This window comes from Daktulosphaira vitifoliae, unplaced genomic scaffold, assembly GCF_025091365.1.
Source record: "Daktulosphaira vitifoliae isolate Bord-2020 unplaced genomic scaffold, ASM2509136v1 Scaffold_2, whole genome shotgun sequence".
Classification (NCBI taxonomy): Eukaryota; Metazoa; Arthropoda; class Insecta; order Hemiptera; family Phylloxeridae; genus Daktulosphaira; species Daktulosphaira vitifoliae.
The window spans coordinates 25,491,746-25,510,644 of NW_026099573.1; the positions used below are offsets into that span (position 1 = coordinate 25,491,746).

General features: G+C 25.2%; 1 protein-coding gene across 4 annotated transcripts in view; it reads left to right on the forward strand.

Annotated features, from left to right (window-relative positions):
• Positions 1-18,204, forward strand: part of LOC126897467 (uncharacterized) — an 84,108-nt gene extending 65,904 nt beyond the window's left edge. The window contains exons 1-12 of one of the 4 annotated variants that reach the window (XM_050671095.1): positions 9,128-9,239; positions 9,312-9,372; positions 10,099-10,218; positions 12,104-12,124; positions 12,289-12,309; positions 13,194-13,208; positions 13,290-13,409; positions 13,818-13,835; positions 14,007-14,084; positions 16,359-16,403; positions 17,888-17,984; positions 18,046-18,204. In XM_050671095.1, the coding sequence (XP_050527052.1) occupies positions 9,237-9,239; positions 9,312-9,372; positions 10,099-10,218; positions 12,104-12,124; positions 12,289-12,309; positions 13,194-13,208; positions 13,290-13,409; positions 13,818-13,835; positions 14,007-14,084; positions 16,359-16,403; positions 17,888-17,984; positions 18,046-18,064 (618 nt within the window). In that variant the 5' untranslated portion in view covers positions 9,128-9,236 and the 3' untranslated portion in view covers positions 18,065-18,204. Of the gene's footprint in view, positions 1-9,127; positions 9,240-9,311; positions 9,373-10,098; positions 10,219-12,103; positions 12,125-12,288; positions 12,310-13,193; positions 13,209-13,289; positions 13,410-13,817; positions 13,836-14,006; positions 14,085-16,358; positions 16,404-17,654; positions 17,771-17,887; positions 17,985-18,045 lie in introns of those variants that run through there. The other 3 variants (XM_050671096.1, XM_050671097.1, XM_050671102.1) reach the window with 3 other exon arrangements.
• The last annotated feature ends 695 nt before the right edge of the window (positions 18,205-18,899 follow it).

Genomic DNA, 18,899 nt, shown 5'->3' on the forward strand with positions numbered 1-18,899 from the left:
ATGAGGTGCGCACAATGGACCAACAGGTCTGAGTGCATGGGCATTATGTCCACCTCAATAATAACTAAAACTAAAACTAGTGTATTTATAAATTCACAACTGTGTCTTACTACTATTGATAATAAAGGCTATATACTTGCTAATATCGTCATAAAAAAATTATACAAGAATAGTGGTGCCGTCGTGTGTTGAGCGGGGTGGGGTGATAGTGTAACGACCGTCTAGTCTCAATGCCGTAGACACGTGCGCGTGGAAAGTTACAAACAACCAACAACAAACACACAATATACATGTGAAACTAATATGAGCGTGTTAAAAACATTTTCAGTCAGAAGTATCAGTATAATATGTATTTCCATTATTTTAGAAAGATCTTTAATTATTTATATGTTATTGAAGATTAATTATTTTAACATAAAAAAATTAACTATACCAGTTTTTTTTGGTAAGTAGAATCTGATAACCGTCTGAGTTGGGTAATTTAACATAATTATCTATTATTTATTTCTGTAATAAATGAACATCGCATCTGGATCATTTAAATTTTGAATTAAAGGTTTATACATTTATTTTAATCTATCATATAATTTTAGCTGATAAATATTTAAGATAGTTTGCGTCATCAAGTTACAACGTATAGATGTTTATTAATTTTAGTTGTTTGGTAGAACTTGTAGAACTATAAACTTTTCATGTATTTTAATATATTTAGTTCTATTACAAAAAGAAAAAGAAGAATGGTTACGAATTTCGTGTGGCTAAGAGAATGAAAGAAATACAAAAGTGTGCTAATTCTTCCCAAAAAATTACTCATATTTATACCAAATATATTCAGTTGTTTTTTTGTTGTATATGTTTAGCATATAGCTTATAGTTTTGTTCCGGATTTAATGACTGGAAACATACAAATCAGCGAATTAAAGAACACGAAATATCAAAACTTCATAATTCATCAGTCAATTCATACATCAGAGAAAAAAAGGAAAAGACTGTTGAACATTTATTGCGTGGTGAACAAATGAAAAAAAGAAAAATTGAAGTATTTGAAAGACTAAGTGTGTTATTGCAAGTTACTGAAGTCATAAAACTAATTGGTAAGCAGGGATTACCATTTAGAGGTGACAAAAGTGAAGCAGCCTATAAATTAGACGATCCCTCGTTGAACCATGGTAATCTCTTGGAAATAGTTTTATTATTGTCAAAATCTGATAATAATATTGAAGTTTCATACAGGAAAATCGATTTAATTAAGTAAGGAGAATCATGATAGAGCACAAAATATATATATGAAAACTATTACTAAAATTGGAGGAGGAAATCTAGTTACATTTTCCAGTGCAACGACAGTAACCAAAATAATAAAATTTATTGGAAATAAAATTAAAAATATAATCTCAAACGAAGTTAAAAAAGCCAAAATATTTTCGGTTATGAAATAGGTTAGAAATAGTTTTTGTGATATAACAAAAGCTATTAAAATATTTGTTGACTTTGACTTAGGGACGCTGTTCATTGTTAACTGCATGTTTGAATGCTTTATCATTAGATCCCAGCATATATGTTTTAAACCAATCGTCAATTAAAAGGTCCAGTGAACATTATAGACAAAAAATTGCAGAAAATATTAATTCTAAATTTAATGAAAAAAATTTGAATTTTGTTGTGATCCATTCGGATTCAAAATGCTTCTAGACCTTATAGGGGAAAAAAAAGTCGATCGCTTCCCTATTATTGCAACCGCCTTAAATTTTGAACAGTATCTTGGAGTCCCTTGTATACCCTCTTGGAAAGGTTTAGAAGTATCATTAGCTGTCTATGAAGCTTTAGTCAAATGGTCATTATTGGAAAAAGTACAGGCTTTTACATTTAATACTACAGCCTCTAATACGGGAAGGTTGAATGGGGGCGTGTTTTTTATTTGAGCAACGTCTTGGAAGAGATATTTTATTCTTAGCATGTCGACACCATATTTATGAACTTGTTTTACAATGCGTATTTTCAGAAACCAAATTATGTCTTTCAACCAAACCAGAAATATTATTATTCAAGAGGTTTCAACAAAAATGGGAAACAATTGATAAAACAAATTTTTCTACATCAATTTCTGATACTTATGTTCATAATATTTTAAAAGATGAAGCCGATGAAATTATTTTATATGCAAAAAATAAAACTACTAAATATCTCCCCCGAGATGATTATCAAGAGTTATTAGAACTTGTTATTATATTTTTGGGCGGTGTTCATCAAAGGGGAAATGCTTTTCGAAAATTGGGTTCATATCATTTAGCCAATGGCTAAAGCAATATATTGCTTAAAAATATTTTTGTTTAAAAATCAATTTAAACTAGACATCAGAGAAGAAACATCATTAAAGGATATTTGTTGTTTTATTGTAAAATGTTACGTTCAAGCTTCGTTTTCATCTCCCAAGGCTATAGAAGCTCCTTTTAATGACATATTATTTCTTAGAAAATTAGAATCTTATAAATTACAAAATTAAAAAATCGCAAACGTGGCATTAAAAAAAATAACTAATTATTTGTGGTATTTAAATTCAGAATGTGTTACTTTTTCCTTATTTGACAACCGTATAGACTATAATACAAAACGCAAAATGGCTGAAAAAATTCTAAGTTATAATGATGATGATGATGATGATGACGAAGAAACTAATCTGAATAAAAAGTTAACTCTTACACCAGACGATGTCCTTAATTTTCTTTAAAAAAACCTACCAACTGATTTAATAACTTCCAAATCAATTGAAATGTTTAAGCAGTTTAAAATTCAAACAAATTTTTAAGAATTGATCCAACTTTATGGAATTATCAGGAAGAGAAATAATCAAATCATTGAAAATAGTAAATGACAAAGCTGAGAGAGGAGTCAAGCTAATGGAAAAATATAATGATAAATTCACTAAAGACGAAGAACAAAAACGATTTTTATTGCAGGTAAATTTAACAATTTTTATTTTTAACTTAACTTAATTATATCGTTCAAATTTTTAGACAGTCCAAGATTACCAAAAAAAAATATCAAAATGTGATAGAGAAACATTAAAAAAAAAATATTAAGAGACAAATACTAGTTTCATGTAAATAAATATGCTGTGAATTTTATAATAATTATGTGTTGATAAAATTAATTATACATTTTTTTTTTTTATTTAATCTTAGTTAATATTTATGAAATTACTATAGAGTTATTTTATACAATTTTTTACTTAAATTTTTTTTTTTTAATATAAATTTTATAAAAAAAAAGATTATCAGAAAATTTAATAAAATTTCAACCTATCAGTAAAAATATTAAAATATTTCAAAAAATACATTTATGTTAAATTTTGAAAAATTTTTGTGTTAAGTTATTTTATCAAATATAATGAATTTATAAAAAATATTGTTATTACCTTTTTTGTAGGCAATAATAAGTTCTATAATTAATATTCTATACATTTTAGTGCTAAGTGTAATAGTTGCCGAGTTAAACACAAAAAAAGCAAAAACTACCCTCAAGTGCCATATTTCAACCCTAATGCGGCACCAGAAGAGGTTGAATAAAAACTTCCAAATTTTACCTACATTACTTTTTAATAGTATTTAACCAATCTAGAGGAAAATGTCTTAAAAAAAAACCCAGCACAGTGGAGTCGCGGCATAGTGGGAATGTTGTATAGTAAGGTCCAGTATAGATTTAATGTGACAGTGATNCTTCGATGCAAATCTTTAGATAGTGTTTAATTCTAAAAAATTGATGAACAAAAGCAACATCAACTTCTATTTCCTTAATTATACCCAGATTAGTTTTTCTTTTAATTATATATTATATAATTTTTAAAATTAATTGTATTCAAATTATTATTGATTTTGATTTTAGGTTAAANCAGATTAGTTTTCTTTTAATTATATATTATATAATTTTTAAAATTAATTGTTTTCAAATTTTTATTGATTTTGATTTTTAATGTGTTAAAAGTAATCATTTTGAACGTACTTTTTTTTGTCTTTTAAAGTGAAAGTTTTAATAGAACAATATTCATGAAAGTCAGTATATTCCCCTAATAAGATATTTTAAAATAAAATAAAATACAAAACGTTAAGTTGAAAAAATTAGTTTTTGTAAAAAAGTTGCTATTTTAAATCCCTTCCAATGAGCAGGTTAAGTGTTAGATTTTCAAAAAAATGATATCAAATGAAAGGGAAATATCTAAGGTTTTAGTATAAAAAAAAAATTATGTTGATTTATTGATTTTTAAAAAAGTTATGGAAGTTTTAAGAAAAAAATGACAAAATTTACCGATTTTTAAATTTGTAATTTTTTGGAGATTTCCCCGATTTGCGGGGAACGAGGGAATTTTTTTCAATTTTAAAGGGTAATGTCTTCAATTAGATACGATTTGTGATCTTTTGTTCAGTCGGTTCAGTGAGAGCTGAAAAAAGTGGTAACAGACACAAATAATAAAAATAAAAAAAACACATCATGGTAAAATTAATACCTTCTCAGCTTCGCATCAAAGCTAAAATACTTATATTTATAAGAGTATATTTTATGTTAGACATGTTAAACCTTAGTTTAATGTTTTTTATTTTTTGTTGAAAATTTTGTAAACAAGTGATTAAATACCATTTTAAATTGTTTTTAATCTAATAGTAGTATTACTTGATTTATTTTAGATAATAATTTAAAGTTTTTTATTTCAAATTATTAAAATGGTAAAAAATAATTTAATTAAAAAAAATTGTTTTGCTATTATTTGCACAGAGTCTTGTATGAGGACAGAGGACTTAAGTTGAATTTTCACTCTAAATAGGAATTAAAATTTTTGTTTACTATTCTTCCCATCATTCAAAGATGATGAACANAATTTTCACTCTAAATAGGAATTAAAATTTTTGTTTACTATTCTTCCCATCATTCAAAGATGATGAACAAAACAAAAAAAAATTTTTTTTCATGCAAGAAGAGGTTAATTCATATTGTATTTCATCTACTTAATGAACTCTTATTCAGTATTTTTCAAATTGATCAGTCATTTTTCTTTAAATATTTAAGATGTACATAACTATTTTACAGATATTTCATTATGAACAAATGTTATTCAATTAATTCAACTTTCTTTACTGATATTACAATTAGTCAAAATAAGTTTGTTGCGTAGTTAATCATATTTATATTTATAAATAAATTATATGTATGTAGCCTACTTTTGTAATATTTTTGGTCCTTAACAAAAATTAGTAGAGGACCAGATTAATTCTTTTAAAAATTAACGAGACAATTTTATCTTACTGGATACTATTTTATTCATATAGTTACTAAATTATAGTTCATTTTTCCATTAAAATAATTGACCAATGGACTTTATTATACTATTAAAAATTAATAAAAGAAAATTTTTAAAACAATATTATGCTTAAAATAATTTTTCTTCGATTAATCACTAATATCTATCAAATAATATTTATAAAAATATTAGAGAAATAATAAATGTACACAGTACAAATACAAATGATACACCTTATAAATTATAGTAAAATAGTAGTTGCTAAAATAGATTTAACACACAGTATTTTATAGAAACAACACTTGTTTTTTTATTTTTTATGAAAAATAGCCTTGAATAAATTAGACGAAATTAAATTATTAGTATTCTAAGAATGATATAAATTGTATCAAGAAGTTTTTGTAGTACTTAATTCTTTTAAAATAATATCTCTCGGACTATTAAATGTTATAAAATTCATTTTTAGTCTAAATATAATCCTAATTATTATAATATTGCTTATTGGGACATTGAAAATGTTATAATATAATTGTGGTTAAATGAGTACACCATTATCCAGTAAAACTTATAATGCAACAGTAATATTAATTAATTTTTTTTTAAGAAGATTTTTTACTATTATGTTAGTTTAAATTTAATTCCAGAAAATTTTACATTATAAATTTTAATAATTCATATCTCTAACACAGCATAAATACATAACACACATATATATATATATCTGTCTTTAGCATACTTAAGATCACAATGGCGTATGCGTACTAACGACTTTAATGTGTAAATTGAAAAATAAAATTTCATAATAATTTGATAGAATAGTATATTTTTAAGATTTTTAAATGTAAGTTATAAAAATAAATTTAATGGATCATCTAAACATATTTATTGTTAATTCAAACTCTCGAACCTGACAAATAAAAATTTTAAAGACGTTTAAGATGATAAATTTAATTATGTTGATGGAACAGAGTTGCAATATTAATTATTTTATTCAGCGAAAATATAATTTTTTTTTCTATTGATGAGTATTTTTTAATTTTTGTTATAAAAATGTATATAAAATTATGTTATTATCATAAATTAATACAATCATAAAACATCTTGACAATATTTTACAGATATTTTATGAATATATAAAAAAAATGCAAAAAGTCAACTAGCTGGATTAAAACCTCGTTCTCAGACTTAGTCATATTACAACTTAAAGTATACATAAAAAAAAGTAAAAAAATTTATGTGAAATTCTAAATTATAATGACTTTGTAAAAATGGCGCTTTTTTGTGAAAATTAGCGTTTTTGAGCTCACTTAAAACCATTAGGAAGTTATTATTTTATAGTAATTTTCAAATTGTATAGTATAAAATCTATGTTTTAACTAAATTTCAAATATTTAAAACAATTTTCTTGGGATTTAGAGGCCTACAAAGTTAGCAATTTTATAAAATTATACGTATTCTAGGTGCATTATTTCTGTTGGGGGACCTAATATCACAAATTTTATTTTTTAGTTAAATATCTGCTTAATGCACTATAAAAATATGAAGTCTGAGAAAAAAGTGTAACATGTAATATTTAACATTAGAAAATCAGTATTTATTCGCTCAAAATCAAATAGTTTAATGACAGTTTTTTGTTATTTTCAAACCACATTTTCGTAATTTTTTTATATATTATTGCATATGTAATATATTACGACTCAATATAATTATTATATATGTAATAATTATTCAATTCATTATTTAAGTAACAAAATAAAAAATTAATTAATTAAATTATTATGAGAATATTGTAAAATATTTTAATAAATAATCATGATTTTTATTCTAGTAGTTAGATTATTGTGTCTTTATAAATATCGGTTAATTATATCTTAAGGTTTTTTATGGTTCTATTATTAATTGGTAAAAATTTGTGTTTTTGCCTATTCCTGAGAATAGTTTACACAATTTAAATCTTATATTAGGGGTTTTTCATTTTGTTGTATTTCTGAGGTCGGTATATTTATGTATTTTATCTCTTTAATTTTTTCATCGCAAAATTGAAACATAATTAGTCATCTCATAATAACTTTTCTGTTCTAATATTTTAAAATAACTATATTCAAGGCATCAAATTAACAGTTCCGTTTGCAAAAAAAATTTATTATTTTAGTGACGGTGTTTCTAGTCAAGCTACATTTTGCTTTACTTTACTGCTTACATTACTTTTCTTTTTACCGTATAAATTCGTATTTAATAAGTTATGAACGATACGATTTTTTTTTTCGAAATTTAATTTGCCTACTTTCGACGGTAAGAGAGCCTTCAGATCTATTTTATATTCATGTTGACTACATATTGATACGATCACATTTGCATGTGCCCATATCTCTGTCTCCCATGACATCGTTGTACCGTTTAATAGACATATATAATTAACACAGTGACATACAACAATACTAACAGGAGGGCGGACTGCACACATAAACACTTTTTGCAATTCACGGCTAATGTGCCATAATAAGATATCCCTATAGATAGTTGACATTTTACCATCTTCGCGATCACTACTTTATCCTGATAATTAACTTAAATTTGCTACCCCGTATATTATAGTGTGTGTGTGTGTCGCCGTCAGCTCCCTGTTGGATTATATCATCTCTAGGTGTCCAGCAGGTTGTATTATCTATTTAATGTTTCAATTGTTTAATAAATATTTATTTATATCGTTGTTAACCTAAAGTGTTATATAAATATATATATATATTGTAGTGCGACCCTTGGTAGTTCCTCTAAGGGAATATAAATTAAATAGGAAACTTCAGTACCTAAGGTAGATATAGTCTAGCCAGCTATCCCCCGTTGGTCCCTTAGAATACTGTCGACGGGCATTTAGGCTAAACCCCTAAATAGCGACGTAACAATATGTGACATTGGAAATAAACTATATTGATACTCAAAAAATACTACTAAAATAATTTATATTACATTATTAATGTATTATAATACAATGTAATTAATCTAATAGCAATAGACAAAAAAAAATGTTTTCAACAATTATTTAGACAATTCCATTTGTAACATAAAAATAAATTATAGCTAAGTTAAACAATAAAGTTTAAATAAAAATATTCAATTTAGTAAAAACTACATATTTATAGGTAATATTTCAGATAACTGCCATACTATTTTAGTAAATGTAATCATTAACCCAAAAACTGTAAAAAATAATATTAAGTTATTCTAAAAACCTGACTTTTTTTGTTATTCAAAAGCCACCTCTAGATTTGAAAATGGTCAATAATGTAAAAATTTATCAAAAATAATTTCTCTCGATAAATAACAGTGGATAATAAAAAAAAAAAATGATTAAATATGATAAAATTGTTGATGTTTGTATATTATTTTTATGATATGTGATTAACTATATTTGTACATTCATTAAGATTTATTAAGTATATACCCCATATATTTTCGTTAAATAATGATTTTTCCATAAAAATGTAATAATTAAAATTAAATTAAATTATATCATCGTCGTCAACAATTTTCCAGGAGTTATGTCGCCAAGCTCTGTCAATTCAAAAAAACAATTTGAGAAGTGGGTATCGTTTAGTAATTTTCTTGTATTGTCTAATTTTTCAATACATTATTAAATAATAAATATTAAAATACAATTTTACCATAAAATTCCTAAAATAGTTTTATAAAATAAAATTAGATTTAGTGTCGTTCGAATGCCATTAAAATATATTTTTGAATTACATATTTCATAATTAATAATAAAAAATAAAGAGAAGTTATTAGTCAAATAAATTAAATAGCATATTTTTCCCAAAATAAAATAGATTCATGTATTTAAAATCAAACAGCTATTTTTTATTTTATTCAACTATGTTGTATTCTACAGTTTAAAACCTAAAATTGTACATAGACTATTGAAATCCAAGACCAAAAAATTCATAACATGGTATGTGCTAATACTGCATAACTTCATGATATAAATTTTATGTATAAATTAAATTATTTTATTTTTTTTCAGAATTCACTTACTATATTTATGGCTATATTAGTATTAGCTGTTGATTTCTCCTTAGTGCTTAGTAATAAAAATATATTATCTTATTTTTTTATAGTCATACAATTTGGAAGTACATCCAAATATTTATAAGAATTGATAAAATAAAATAAATTACATCTATAGTGTAGATCACTATTTTAATATTGCTAAAAATTAGTTAAAAATCAACATAGTTTCCTAGAATTTCTTTAGTGATCTATGTATCACGAAAATATTTATTATGTAACATTTACTTTAACCGCAAAGGGAAGTGAGAATGAGGATGAGTTTATTAAGATCCAGTTGAGACTGCGTAGATATTCACGTACGTATGATCGTACAGCAGTTTCTGTTCTCTGCTGACACTCCGGATTAACTATAGGTGTCGAAAAGCCATTGTTATATGGTGGGACTAGGGGTAACGCCTAGGTATGAGGTGCAGACGAAATGCAAGACACAAACACTCTTAAATGTAGAGGATGAAGGTCGGTTATTGTATAGGAACGAACAAAGACTTGACTTGATACAGTAAAACGGATAGCGATAACTGAGTACTAAGGCTGACGAATGACACAAAGCATAAGGCTACTGTAGTCAAATATTGCTAATTTCGCAATAAATATTTTTTATTGTCAATTTATTAGTCGCTAGTAGCGAATACGCGGTCTGTGTTTTATTTTATAATATATTTTGCTTATAGTCTTTGATTAGTTGATTCTAGTTAAAATTATTAGATCATAACTTAATAATTAATGATAATATTTTATAGATTGTGCTGTTTGTACCGGAAATAATGTAGTAAAGAAAAGTAGGTGTGGTCACTATTATTGTATTTCTTGTAGAAAGATATTTACGCAATGTACGAAGTGTGGAAAAGTCATCGACTTTGGTAATATTATTAATAATATTAAATATAAGATCTAAATTCACCAATTATATTTATAATTTATTTATTATGTTTTAATAAAACAATATTTTCTATTACTTTTTATAAAGCTCTTATAGTCTGTCTGATTGCTATAACTTGACACGTTTTGTGATCTTTTTTCGTATCGTTTTAATAATTTAGAACAAAATCGATTCAGTAGAAATGAGTTTAATAGCATATATATATGCATAGACAAAAAAACGGTAGCACAGTGATGAAGTGGCTCAGTATGGACGTTTCATAGTTGGGACAAGTATAGATGATAACTGACAGTGATTATAATCACTATCATAAGAATCGCTTCGTTGCAAATCTGTAGATAGTATTAAATTTTAAGAAATTGGTGGATTTTTCCAAAAGCAGAATTAACGTCTATTTAATAGAATTAAGGAAAAAAAATTCATTTTGATGGGTGGGGTTCGAACCTCGTTCCCTAACCAATAGATTGCATCTAACACCTATGCAAGAACCATTTATATCAAATGAAAGAGAAATACAATATAAAAAACAATTATTTCTATTTGTTCATTTTAGACATCGTTATGGAAATTAAAAAAAAAAATGTTCAAAACTTACCATTTTTAAAAATTGTAACTTTTTGGAAATTTCTTTCATTGACAGAAAATTTAAAAAAATTTAAAATTTTTAAGGGCAATGTCTTCAGCTAGATACGATTTATAAATTACATTGGTATAAGTTTTTTATTTATTGGTGGACTAATTACAATTACAAACTCTTAAAAAATATTTTAAACAAACAAATAAAAATAAAATTTGAACACAAAAATAGCATGTTTTTTAAATACGACAGCCGTTTGCACGTAGAAGATAAATCGTCGTGACATATATATATGTTTCTAATTTATAGTATATAACATAAGCTTTAATTTGACATGTTTTAAGTACACAGTATTTCCGGAACATTTTTTAAACTAATAAGTTAAATTTTAAACTAATAATAAGTTAAATAAATTGAGTTTTGAAAAATGTTTCTATTTTGAATATCCCCTATGAGCAGGTTACGTGACAAATTTTCGAAAAAATGATATAAAATAAAAGGGAAAAATCTAAGGTTTCAATATAAAAAAAAGTACTTTGATTCATTCATTTTTTAATAAGTAATGTCAATTTTTAGGAAAAGAAGTGAAAAAAACGTCGAAATTGACCGATTTTAAAAATTTTTATTTTTTTGTGGGATATCCACCATTTACGGGAAACAAGGAAAAAATGTTTAATTTTTTCAAAAATTTAAAAATTTTTTAAATTTCTTCAACTAGATACGATTTATAATCTTTTGACGTACCGATAAGAAAAATCGGTCCAGTGAACGCTAAGAAAAAGTAGTGACAGATACAAAAAAAAATAATAATAATAAAATAAACACATCATGGTAAAATTAATACCTTCTCAGCTTCGCATCGAAGCTAAAAATCACGATCTAATAAAATATATTACTTTTCGGGTACGAATCGAAGTTAATAAATTATAGTATAATTTTTTTCTTAATCATTACTTTGAATAACTAATAATTTCTGAAAATCTAATTCAAAATTATATTCAATGATTTATTTACCTAATCCAAAAGTATTACACATATCGTTGAAATATGAAAAAACCTTTTATGTAAATTCGTAAGCAATAGATGTATCAATATCAAATTAAAAATGATTTAATATTAATACATCTTCTAATTTCAAGCAATTGCTATCCTTTGTTTTCTTTTTAATGATATTTTTATGCATGACAGAATTTTAGAAAAAAACTATCTTTTTTAAGTCTATTTATAACCTATTAAAAATGAAAAACTTTACTTAAATTTTGAATTGATTAAATTTAATTGTTTTCAGATGATAACAATGATACAATAGGTACAATTTTCTTATAATTTTAATTAAATCACACCAATTAATTACATGATTTCCTTATGCATAAAGGATTTAAAAAAAAAAATCCATTTTATATCTATTGGCAACCTATTAAAAATGAAAAACTTTACTTACATTTTAAACTGATTAAATGCAATTGTTTTCAGATAATAACGACGATACAATAGGTACAATTTTCTTATAATTTTAATTAAATTATACTAATTAGTTACATAATATAAATTTTTTTGTGCGATGGTGTTGTTTATTTTATAGTAAACAAACGAAAAATAAAGGAAAATAAGAGGGGGTAAGAAAATATGTACACCTGCTTATGAATGTACAAAATACGAATCTATATATTACAGTACTGCAGATTAAAACTGTAAATAAATAAAGGGAAAGGGGAGGGGGGTAACTTACATACTAGAATGATAGACAAAGCGGCTATGAACGAAACAGAAAATATATTAAATAAATAAAACAAACAATTATAAACTTAGCTGTATAATTTAAGTGGCGGTGAGTGTGGACTGCATGTGAGCGTTGAAATGATGACGACGTGAACGATGCCACTAGTCCGGAATATGCGAGAAGGGTTGTTTTACACGGATATACAGTAGAAAACATGTACACAAAAAACCTCGCGAGTCCGGAGTTTACGGCCAAGACGCAACCGAATGAGCAAAAACAATAAAGATATGGCCAACAATGGCCGATCAGTAGCACAAACACGCGGAGGCGTTCGCTGTGAATACGAGAGAAGGTAACGCACTAGATAATTGTTGAGGAACGACTATTAAATCTTAGAGGCGCGAAACGAGTGTACTGCATACGTACAAAAAAGGTTTTGACGCTCGCTGATGAAGGGACGACGGCAGGACGTGGCATGAACACGTTCGAACCGGTTATACACGAGTGCCACACTCTACCCAACATTCGACGACTACTTGATTATAAAATTCAATAGTTTATAACTTTTGATATTTATTTAAAAAGGAAAAAAGTTTAAACTAAGTTTCATTTGTTCAGTGTAATTTTAATTCAGGCTTATATTTTCCTTTGATTATAGGAGAAGATATATTAAGTAAGTTAATGTAAACAATTATTTCTTATAAAAATGCATTATATTCATAGGTATTTTCTTATTTAAGTTATTATTTTTTAGAATGTACCTTTTGTGGTTTGTATACCACTTTAATGACAGCATCGTGTTCTCACATATTTTGTCAGACATGTACAAGTTATACTTCGAATTGTAGGAAGTGTCGTAAAGAATTCACAATTGGTAATATTATTCATAATATTAAATATGAGATCTAAAATTACCTATAACATTTATAATTTATTCTGTTAATATTAGAACTAGATTATCTATTACTTTTTTAATAGCTTTAAGAATAAGACACTTGGTCTATCGTATATATTTAGTATAGTTTATTATGTGTTATCATAACAATAGGTAAAGCCATTATAATCCTCGAAGGAGGATTCATGAACGTTGTCCTCTCTTATATATTATATTTATCGTGTAATTGTACAGATAAAATGTACTTTCATCTTTTTTTTTCAAAAAACTTATTACATTTTATAGAATTTCTATAGGAATTAATTTATTCTAAAATTAAAAAGCTTACTAGTAAAGATAAAAAAATTAGTATTTAATGGTTCATAATAACAAATTAATTTTATTTAGACACAGACGAATGTTTAAGTAAGTGTAAATTAAATAATTATCTCTAATAAAAATGTATAAAATTTATCGGCATTGTCTCATATAAGTTACTTAAACACTAAAAATTCAAAAAATTATTGTTTAATTAACTGTTCAATTATCAAAATATGTTATGATACTATAACTATAATATAAATTTACTATTTAAAGGCTGTTCATCATGTTTTGCGATCAGAAATCTACGTATAATTTCCAATAACATATATTGTACGAACTGTATATCAAAAGGTAATACACATTATATAATGTGTTCAGTAAGTAAGGAAACGTGTTGCTATTTTTCTCGTTGTTTGTAACAATTAACCTGTTACTTTATATACTGAACACTATGCTTATTAAAATTAGTTAAAATAAAACATACTATTGATAGACTTGCATTCGTATTAACATTGTACTTATATAATACATAAATATATCATATACCTATATCATAGGGGTAGTCAACGATATCGTGATAAAACGATTATTGAACATTTTCGTCAATTAGTTAATAAAAATGTTAAAGCCGAATTACAGCAATGTTGACACGACTTATGTCGCAATAATGTAGTCGATATGGTTTTAAGGGTTCGTTTATTAATAAGCAACAACACATTATTTAAAAACATTAAACGGTTAATAATAATCTTCATATTATATCGCGGGACTTTCCCCGGCGTCGGCGACGTGGTGTCCGGTATGATTGTCGACCGTCAAAAAGTTGGCAGCATTGAAGGGACAATGCGGATCGTTTCGTCAAGTCCAGTCGTGAGATACATTCGGAGTCGGTGGCTACATCCTCGACGATGTCACTTTGTAAACTTCAATTTCATTCATAAGTTTATGAACTTTATAAAGAAAAGTAATGGAGCTTTCCGAACTTAGCCATTGCTTCTATGATTTTTTTATGAGTCCCGATAACTTAATCTACTACAGAACGCAGAATAAATACAAAAAATAAAAATTAAATGTTGAAAATTACGTAGTTTGTGGATTTTCCATAATACGTGAATTGTACATTTTGTAAATTATATAAGTAGCGTTATAATTATTTCTCCATCACCAAATTTTCACCAGACTTTTTAATTGCCTAAAGGTAAGTACTATGTAAATTTGAAAAAAATTTGTTCAGTCACTCTTGTGTAATGAGATGATAAAATTGGCTATTTTTAGTAACCCATGCGTATTCAAGACTGTAAAACGATACAAAAAATAATAATAAATCGATTCAAATATGATATAGGTTTAAAGAACATAACTTAAAGTTTCTGAAAAGAAAAAAAAAATTTTGTTGAAAAATTTTTTGACCTTCAAATTTTCCTATAAAATACTGCAAAATTTAAAAAATTTAAATAAAAATTTCGATGTATAAAAAATATTCAAAGTACATAAACTTACGAATGAAATTGAAGTACTATTTAATATGAGTAAAACAATGTTAGTTCCATAGTGATAGCCTATTTGGATGTGATGTTATAGGCTCTAGAACATAGGCTGCATTTTCATGTTTTTGATTATAAAAAATGCACTATCTAGTATAAACATAATATAAAAAAATATATATATATATTATTGTTGTTGTCAATGACCTTTAAGAAGTCTATGATATAAATTTCATAAATTTCTGAACTATACCAGCACACGTATTAGGTGATTTCACATGGAATGATTCAACTTCATAATAATGTGTGTTTTTTATTTGTGTCTGTTACCACTCTTTCACAGCTATCACCAAATCCGATTTTTTTCAACGATACGTCAAATGATCACAAAACGTATCTAGTCGAAGAAATTACCCTTAAAAATTAAAATAATTACCCTCGTTCCCTGTAAATGGGGAAAATCTCTAAAATTACTAATTTAAAAATCGCTTATTTTCGAAATTTTTTTACTTAAAATTACCATAACCTTTTTAAAAATAACCGAATTGATATAATTTTTTTCTTTATAGATAAATGAGGCTTTTACGTCCCTTTTTTATTTTTTTTTCTGACCCTTAACTTGCCACACAGAGGGGTTTCAAAATGACAATTTTTACACAAAAAATTTACTTTTTCAACTTGACTTTTGAAAGTGTTCCGGAATCTCTGAAACTTATATATATATATATGTATATATCTTAAATTAAAGCTAATGTAACATAATTTATTATGGAAGAAAAAAATTTCGGACTTTATTTTATTTTTATGGTGAAAATAGACATCAAAGTTAATAAAAAAAATATGATTTTCTTTTTTATATTTTTAACTTTATTATGCTATAACTTTTTGAAAAATGTATGCATAAATATGACATTTTTATGAAATTTACTATTTATATTTTTCTATTATGGGACATACTTTTTTTTAAATCGGACCATCTTCCTCTAATAACTTTCTCAGCTTTGTATCAAAGCTAAAAAAAAAAATACTTATAGTATAGATTGTAAATAAATAAATATATTTATTTATAAAATAAAAAAAAAGCTGAATTTAATTTTAAAACGTTTAATAAATGTATAAATAATTGTATGTGTAATCCTAGGTAAGCACTTACGAAGGACTGGAGGAGCTTCGTCATCCAGACAAAGTATGTTACCACTATATGAAAAATATATAATAAACAATATGTGATTTATTAAGTACACTACACGCAATTCTAAAATTAAAAAATGATTTTTTAGCAAAAATATACAGATTAAAATTGTATTTATTTTATGGACCATAGGAAATATCACACTGTGAAAAATGATCCTTACATCAGTGTGATACTTTTAGTAGTGTAATTTTGACAAAAAATATCGAAAATCTATGCACAAATGTGATATTTTATCACTATTTATTAAAAATTTCTCTTACATTTTATGCGTTAAAAACTACTAGTATATTTATTTCAATATTCGGCCATATATTTTTTTAAAAAGGTTTATTTAGGTTTTAAATAGTATGTGTTTACCGTTGATAATGGTAACATTGTTTCCGAAATACGTATCCGCGACTTTTCATTAATTTTTTGTGGCTTTGAGTTGAATATTTTTTAGTTTTTTTTAATTAATAATATTTTTAATATAGTTTTAATTTTACTTAATTAATTAGTCACAAGTGATCAATTTTTATTATGTAAAAAGGAAATTATTATTATTTTTTTATTATTAAATGAGGAATTTATTGAATAAAATGTTGACTAGTCAATTACCAATTATGTAATATTATTTTTTAATTTATTATAATATTTACATTTAGTTGAAAGGGGTGTGAAACATGAAAGTATTCTTATTTGTACTCTTTGATATAAATATAATGTAGTAATTAATAATAAAATAAAAGTTTAGATCGTGTAATTAAAATGTCTATTTTAATTAATTTTTATTTAGTGCATTCTCAATTCATAGTAAAAAATAACAATTGTTTTCCATTTAACTTTTAACATTTTCCCTTAAAATTTACCATATAAAATAATATTTTCTTATTCTATATCCGATATTTATTATGGTTCATAAAAATAAATAAAATTTCAATTTGTACATTTTCATGACAAAAACCTTTTTAACGAAAAAGTGGGTGATAATAATACTTCGAGGTATAATGGTATTATATTGAAATCGCTTTTATTAATTTTTTTTTGATTGTCAATTGTGATATTGTATATAAAATGCGCTGTAAAATAATTTTGAACAATTAATGAGTGACTGACATGGTTATGCTTTTTAAGCCATTCTGTACAGTTATGGCTATTTAAAATATTTAAAAAATGTTACTAACCGTGAATATTAAAAAAAATTATTTTTTATATGGAGAGATTAAAGTTATGTTGAATAGCATTTTTTTTCTGTTTATCAAGCACATTAAGGACCGTAGCGGCCTCTCTCAAAGGAAGAAGTTTCTTAACCATTTATACTCCGGAATTTTATCACATTACTCAAATTTTACCACATTTAAGTGATAATAGATTATAAGTAATATTGTCAGTAAAAATTACTGTCAATATTATTCATTAGTTAGTATTAGTTTAACATAAATAAAATTTTTATTAATTAACAAAAACAGTTTTATGACAACTTATTTTCATTTTAGATGATGTCGCCACAGAATATATAAATGACAGTCAAAATAATGAAAGCGACAGTACAAATGATACAAATGTCACACTTGATAGTAACGGAAACCCATAGTATGCAAAGAATTTAAAATTATTACCGTCTTCATGTTCTAATATTAAAATTTTTTTACAGTTACGATTTTTTTAAATAAACAATGATTTGACATGGAAATATTTGAAAGCGAAATATTTGAGTACTCAATCAGAAAATCTTAACATCTAACTAAAAATTTGATACAATTCAGTAAAAAATTGCATTATTTCATATTATAAATATAAGTTGCTAATTTAATTTGACTTTTCAATGATTACCAATGTTGAGCAAAGGTAACCAAAATAAAATCCTGCTAAAATAGAAATAAGTCGCAGTGCATCCCTAACTGTAAGTGTGTTTATTGTCAACGGTATAGAATTTATAATATGTTTCATAGTAATTTGTTTTGGTTTCAACAAGTACAGTTGTAAGGAAAAAATGAATCTAGTGTATATTGTTCATACATATTTATAAATATATACAAATATACAACTTATGACTAGCTACGCAGTACACATAGCCTTAAAAAGATATTTTGAATTAGATTGCCTAATCCTAGAAAATATATCGTTGCAACGTTTACTTTTGTCTGCTGATGCGATATCCCTTAGAACAAGGGTATAGCTATGACTAACTAACCAGTATATATGTGTAATTAAATTATTGAGGGTGGCTCAAAAAAAATCGATCTTCGAAATGTTTATGAGATACCTCATAAATGTATTATATACATTAAAATAAACATTATTTGAAAATTTGAGGTTTAAAAAAAATTGTGTACAAGTCGCTCGACGCGTTTTAAGAAAATTGACCAAAAATACTCAAGAAAAAACATAAAATGTCGTTATTTATTCAATTTTTGTTTAAATTTCTTACTTAGTACATCTAAATTGTTCGTTTTTTAATTCCGAATAATAATAATTAGAAAAAAATTTTGATTGCGTAAAGTCCAT